This window comes from Morus notabilis, unplaced genomic scaffold (assembly GCF_000414095.1).
Source record: "Morus notabilis unplaced genomic scaffold, ASM41409v2 Scaffold442, whole genome shotgun sequence".
Lineage (NCBI taxonomy): Eukaryota > Viridiplantae > Streptophyta > Magnoliopsida > Rosales > Moraceae > Morus > Morus notabilis.
This window is the reverse complement of record NW_010358595.1, coordinates 293,707-301,056: the sequence shown is the minus strand read 5'-3', so window position 1 is coordinate 301,056 and position 7,350 is coordinate 293,707. Positions and strand designations below refer to the sequence as shown.

Genomic DNA, 7,350 nt, shown 5'->3' with positions numbered 1-7,350 from the left:
CACCAAGTCCGCCTTATTCTACTCTGACCTTGTCCCTGCCGTTTGCCCCTTCAAGCAGCTTTTGCCTTTTGTTTTTTTAGTTGTATTTTTTTATTTAAAAGGAAATAAATTAAGAGTAATATGAAAAGTAATAACCTATCCCTTTCAATAATAAAAAGAAAAGGTAATACCCAATCAAGAGGATTTTGTTTTAAACCCATTACATTTGTATCAGGTCTGTTTTTAATTTGCAACTTTAATAGAACAATGCTAAAGACACCGGTAGTGCTAAGTATGCCGCACTCGCGAATGGGACGAATCTCATAAATGGAGTCCACTTTTTATTAGATATAATGCTTAACATTAGTGATCCATTGAATCAATATTCATTTTTAGTATATGAGGTCTGGTTGAATTAGTTTCTAGGCTAGGGCTCTTTTTTTTTTTTTTTTTTTTTTTTTTACTTTTTTAAAGGAGGGGGGAGGGCCACCATTCTCGGTTGGGGCTTTTTTTTTTTTTTTTTTTTTTTTATAATTTTTTAAAGAGAGGCAGAGTGCTCCAATTCTTAACTTCTTATCTTTAGTGTTTAGTTTCCTTCTAATAAAAAAGAGTACTTTACGCCATATCCTTGTGTGCTTTAATTATCAAGACTTCTGATGAATGCCACGTCTTCAATTACAACTCTTAAAAGGGTTTTTTGATTTGTTATGACTCCATTATTTATTAATTCTTATGATTGTGATATTAATGATTATTATGGCTATTATTGATATATTTAATTTTTTGCAGTTTAGAGAAGTTCTGGGGAAAGGAGCAATGAAGGTAGTTTACAGGGCATTTGATGAGGTTCTTGGAATGGAAGTGGCATGGAACCAAATCAAGCTGAATGATGTGTTTCGTTCCCCTGAGGAACTACAAAGGCTTTACTCTGAGGTTCATCTCCTCAAGAACCTCCATCATGACTCCATCATAAGATTCCACACTTCTTGGATTGATGTCGACAGGAGAAACTTCAACTTCATCACTGAAATGTTTACCTCCGGCACCCTCAGAGAGTAATAATATATTCACTTTAAAAATCTTATCTAGTAATGATGCTTTGCTTTAATTTCAATTTGATACTATTGCATACTTATTTTGTGATATAAGGTGATGTATTGATATGGTGTAGGTACCGGCAGAAGTACCCGCGAGTGGATCTTCGGTCAGTGAAGAATTGGGCCCGTCAAATCTTACTTGGCCTTGAGCATTTGCATGGCCATGACCCACCTGTGATTCATAGAGACCTCAAGTGTGACAACATCTTTGTGAATGGTCATCTTGGGCAAGTCAAAATTGGTGATTTGGGCTTGGCAGCAATTCTTCGTGGGTCCCAACATGCCCACAGCGTTATAGGCAATTCTCTCTCTAATTTTCTAGAAAAAAATAAAAATAAAAAAATAAAAACTCAGATACGTCTTGTTTAGTTTTACATTTTTTTTTTTGAAATTTTATTATAACCGTGGCCAGATCTATCATTAAAAAACATGCACTATATATAAGGCATATTCTTTAAAAAAAGTAAAAAAAAAAAAAAAAAACAAATAAAATAGCTCTTGCGGTTTTTTATGCGACTATATTACATGGGAATGCTGGTCACAATTAACCATATAATAACGTCTATAAGCTACCTCACATTATAGATAATGTTATCGCTAGTCGTGATACAAAAACAAATACTTACCTAACAATAAAGACCTTCATGCGTATATGATCACTAACCTCTTTATTTTTATCTCATTGAGTTTATAAACGTAATTACATGAATATGTTTATAATAACTTTATTTATTAAGTTTTTGGACTCATGTACATTATTTCATTAACTGAGATTCAACTAACAGCTCCTACGTACATCTTAAAAAAAAAAAAAAATACAAAAAAACTAACTCATAGTAGTTTTAATAAATATATGTTTCTTTATACAGGTACTCCAGAGTTTATGGCGCCAGAATTGTACGAGGAGGAATATAACGAATTAGTAGACATATACTCCTTTGGAATGTGTGTTCTAGAGATGCTTACTTCCGAGTACCCTTACTGCGAGTGTTCCAATTCTGCCCAAATCTACAAGAAAGTTACTTCAGTGAGTTCGATTTTTCCCTTAATTCATCACTCAATTACATATGTGATGTTCATCAGTATGTAAGCGCACGCACACACACACATATATAACCTGTTGCCGAACCGGAATATTTTATCGGGGCACTAAAAAAATTAGAGATCATCTTTTATAAATAGACATAGTTATAACTAGTGGTGGAGCCAAAATTTTATTTTATTTTTTCCTTAAGTTTATTGAATGCAGACAGTTATATTACTTTCATTGTTAAGTGGGAGTAGGGTTATAATTTTAGGGATAAAATCATTTTGATATTCTATGTTATAGTGAAATATGCTCTTAATATCTTGTGTTTTTAATAATATTAAAACGGCACATCAACATTTTCTTCGTACCCTGAAGCTAATTTTTAAGACGTAAAATGACCTTAGTGCTCTTCTATTTAATTAACTAAAAAAATATTAAATCTTTTTTATTTTGTTGTTTTCTTTTAAATATTTTATTGTTTTAAAATATTTTTAGATTTTTTTAAAAAAAAATATTGATTCTATCTAATTAATAAGGAGAGTAGTTTGGACATTACATGTCCTAAAAATCAACTTTAAGATATCAAGAAGATGTTTTTAAAAACATCAAGTTACCATTTGAATATTATCAAAAAAATAAGGTAATAAGACTATGTTTTGCTATAACACAGGTACCAAATTAATTTTATCGTTAATTTTTATTGTGAAACAGAGGCAAAATGATATACTTCAAAATAATTGAGTGAGGACAAAGTCTTATTGTTTCTAGTAAAATAAAAGTACAACTAGAGTTTTTGAAAACTTAAGGCCGAAAATCAAAACTTTAAAAAAAGTACGGGCAATGTGTGATGTGGTTCCACCACTCAATAAAAGTACTATTTTCTTCATAATATGAGGGATACACATGCCTTGTTCGCTCCACGGTTGTATATGACCAAAATTTCTCATTTTCATAATCTGACTAGCACATTTACTTCAGGGAAAATTACCAGAAGCATTCTACAGGATTCAAAACTCAGAAGCCCAGATATTTGTGGGGAAATGTTTAGAGAATGTTTCGAAGAGGCTGCCAGCTCGGGAGCTCTTGCTTGACCCGTTTCTGGCTTGTGACGATGAAGAACAAAAGCTGAACATGCCTATTCCGAGACCCCAAATGAATAAATCGTCTCTTTTCAATGGGACTATGCACAAGGAGGAAGATTTTGTGGAGCCTTATCTAAATAGGACCACAAACATGACCATAACCGGGACGATGAGCCCTGAAGACGACACCATTTTTCTAAAAGTTCAGATTTCTGACAAGGATGGTACTATTCCAAATTGTTATGATTCTAGTACGATATCTACGCAACATTATTTTTTTTTATTTTGTCAAAGTTTACTCATCAATTGACTCTAGTATATACATATATGTATATATGTATATATATATATACATTACATATATGTATACATACATTCTTGGAGGTCAACATTAGAAAAAAAAAGAAGTATTATTAGGGAACTATGATAGGTAGATAATACCGATATATGGGTATATGTGCTATCGAATGTCAAATATGTACCCTACAAATAATTTATTTACAATATATATATATATATATATAAATTTGATAGAATATGATGAAAATTTTGATGATTAAGACATTTTCACTACTAGTTGGATACTTTAATCTTTGTATTGTTTAGCATGCATATTAGCAGAAACGCCTTTGTCATGATATATCGATAAGGAAAAAAAAAATCAATTTTCTTATTTAAAAAAATATTGCAATACATGTGATATTTCCTCCTTGAGCATTATGAGTAGGGGTGCTTGTTGTTTTGATGTATTTCAGGGAACAACGCAAGGAATATTTACTTCCCGTTTGACATTGTCAATGACACTGCGATCGATGTGGCGACGGAGATGGTAAAAGAGTTGGAGATTAGTGACTGGGAACCACCGGAGATCGCGGAGATGATAGAGGAACAGATATATTCTTTGGTGCCAAGTTGGAAGGAATGGGGTTCACCCCTATCAGAACAAGATCTTCATGAGCAAATTAGCTTTAGCTACGGAGAAGAGGAAGATGACAATGATGATATTAACAACAGACCATTCTACTCTTCCTCATGTTCTTCCTCACCCAACTCTCTCTTGGCTCTCATCTCTTCCCATTTTCTTCGTGGGAACAATATGACTTCTTGCGACAGGAATTGGATTCAAGGTACTTTTTTAGTTTATTATGAAATTCATAAAAACTTTATAATTCGTTGCTTCTATAAATTTAGTTTAATGATATTTTGCTCAATTCTTTCGATATTACTCTAGTGAATTGTAAGAATTTGAGCATTAACAGACTTTAGAAGCTACGAAAAATGATTTTTAGGCCAAAATTAATTGTTCTGTCAAAAAAAAAAAAAAAAAAAACGGGGTTTTAAGTCTTAGATTACAATGTTTGTGTACTTGAATTGTCAAAAATCAATCATATATGGCCGTTTAATTCAATGTTGTTTGGGAATGGTCTTGATATTTTAAGGTTCTATTAATGACTTTCACAATATCACCTCTGATATGTATTGATCGAAGATATGCATACGTAACAATTAAGGGCGGAGACACATATAGTCAAAGATAGGCGGCACCTGTATTTTTTTAATAAATTTTATATGTGAAATTTGATTAAAATTTTTAGACCGCCTTTAAAATTTTGAAATTCTATGCTTCATCTCATAATATGTGAAATATGTCATTTGACTTGTATGTAAAATCTGATAAAATTTATAGAACATGCTCCCAATCCCTGCTTATTTTCATGGCTTTGTCCTGCGTACACATTATAATAGCATTGGCACAAAACTATATAACATTCAATATTAGTCCTACAAATTTTCATTTATGAGATTTATAGTCCTACAATTTGGCATGTATCAGTAGGAAAAATGTCAATAAAAATTTCGTCACCTAAAAAGTTGAGATTCATGCAGAACAATATTTCTTACTTGTCAATTTATATATATGCAGATGACCCGTTCATAAATGATGATGCTAGCTCTGTCAGCTCGTTCAACTCCTTCAACTACTCCAATGTAAACTACTACTCAGGTACTTATGAAGATGACTATGACGCAAATATCAAAGGTATAGGAGAGCCTTTCCCCGTCACCATGGCCCACAAAACTACGAGATTCCGACCTGCAGACATCGCGATTACTTCAAATCATTGCAGCTCGCCGAGGGGTTCTCCAAGAGCTTATTGCCTAAAACATCATCATCATCAGCCGCAGCAGCAGCAACAGCATCGGCCGCCCAAGTTGACCAGGATTCGGTCACTTGTGGACGTGCGTAGTCAGTTGTTGCACCGGTCACTTGTTGAAGAGATAAACAAGCGGCGCTTGTTTAAGACCGTTGGAGCTGTAGAGAACATCGGATATCATGAACCTGGCGGGCAGTTTTCCGAGGGTAAGACGTTTTCATCTGGTGGTTTTCTAGGGAGATCATCTTCCAAAGATCCTTAAACTTTACGCATTAAGTTCATGAAGAATCATGTTTGTTCAGTCATGTGTTCTGTAAGACTGTAAGTAATGTTGCTTGTTTTAACGTTATGAACTCCCCGGAAGTTTTTAGGGTTAATTATATATATCTGTCTGAAGATCTTGTAAGATACTGGAGTACGAAATATAAATCGATGATGATGATAATGTAGAATAAAAGAATGTGTTTTTGTAATTAATCCTTCTTCTTCCTCCTTCTTCTTCTTCTTCTTCTTTTATTTTTTTTTATTTTTTTTATTTTAAGAAAAAAGAACAAGATATCATTTTAATTTAAAGGAACTACTTTTGAATGCATAGTTTTCGCCCAAGTTGAAAGCAGCTGATTAGCTAAAGGATATATGATATATCGTGATTGAACTTTGTAATTTTTAAAATATTTTGGAATATTATCACCACCAATATTATAATCCGACCATTAAAATAAATTGAATAGTTGATTAAAAAAAATTTATAATTACTAATAGGTAGGTAATCACACTACACTATCTATATTTAATAGATACGTAACTACCAATAAAAATGTAAACATTAAAAACTCATCTCATGATATATCATAAATATATGTTACTGAGTTAATGATACGAATAACAAGGGTGGAATGTAATGTCGACGTTCAGCCACAACTTAAAATAGATGTCTTAATTTTTATGAATATGAACACCAATAGCATTATATTCATATATTCTAACCTTAGTAGTTCAATATACAATGACTTTAAAAAACGTGTGTGTTTCTTTCTTCATTTTCAAGGGAATAAGTAAAAAAAAAAAAAAAGTTGTATCACTGGTTTTGAGCGCCATAATAAAAAAGGAGCACTAGACTTTATCCGTGGGACTCGCTAACATCATTAACTGTTTCTTTTTAGCATTATTCCAGTATAGTTAAGTTGAATAATTCTTTCCGGGTGGAGAATTAAAAAAAAAAAAAGAATAATTAACATGGGGCCAGCACATAGTAGGGCTTTACCTGGATTTTCTGATCAATTTCTGGAACCAAGCCTGCCACTATAACTCGGCATGAAATCTGTAGGGGCCAAAATTGATCTCCTTTCATTGCGCCAACTTCGTCGACCTTTTTAATTCTTTAAGCATTCAACAGAAACCGATAAGCTTTTCAGTTTTCAAAAGTGGGGTCAGATCAGATATAGAAAGACAAAGCACCATAAAATAGAATCATGGGAATTAAGAGAGATTTTAATCCTCTAATAATTATATTAATAACAAATACAGCTCGAACTCACCTACCATGGGAGCATTGACAAGGATCGTAATAACTATTGGAACTACACACAGATAACGTACTTATTGAATAATTCCACATATGGTACTAAAACTTCCCGTGTTCTAGTCTAGTCACCACCACAGTTGTCATTATAAATCACGAGCCAACTAAAATATAGGGCCTGTTTGTTTCCCTTCTCGTTTTCATTTTTCACGATTTTCGAAAATGAAAAATGAAAACGAGTTAAAAAAACGCGTTTGGCATTAAATTTTTGAAAAATTAAAAACAAAAATGTTCTTGTTATTATATGAAAATCTGAAAACGATTTATAATCGTTTTCATTCTTCCGTTTTTGTTTTCTCTCTTCAGCAACTTCACGCTACCTTTCTCTCTTCATCAACTTCACGACCTTTCTCTCTTCAGCAACTTCAACCGTGCGACTGCGCGCCCTCCGCCCCCGTCTCCGACTGCGCGCCTTCCCGCCCCA

The 7,350-nt window shown here is 33.0% G+C and overlaps 1 protein-coding gene across 1 annotated transcript in view; it reads left to right on the top strand.

The window, feature by feature from the left end:
* Nucleotides 1–5,796, top strand: part of LOC21404797 (probable serine/threonine-protein kinase WNK5) — a 7,434-nt gene extending 1,638 nt beyond the window's left edge. The window contains exons 2-7 of the mRNA XM_024162128.1: nt 769–1,034; nt 1,151–1,374; nt 1,946–2,103; nt 3,085–3,412; nt 3,944–4,315; nt 5,113–5,796. Coding sequence (XP_024017896.1) covers nt 769–1,034; nt 1,151–1,374; nt 1,946–2,103; nt 3,085–3,412; nt 3,944–4,315; nt 5,113–5,606 — 1,842 coding nt within the window. The 3' untranslated portion in view covers nt 5,607–5,796. The remainder of the gene's footprint in view (nt 1–768; nt 1,035–1,150; nt 1,375–1,945; nt 2,104–3,084; nt 3,413–3,943; nt 4,316–5,112) is intronic.
* The last annotated feature ends 1,554 nt before the right edge of the window (nt 5,797–7,350 follow it).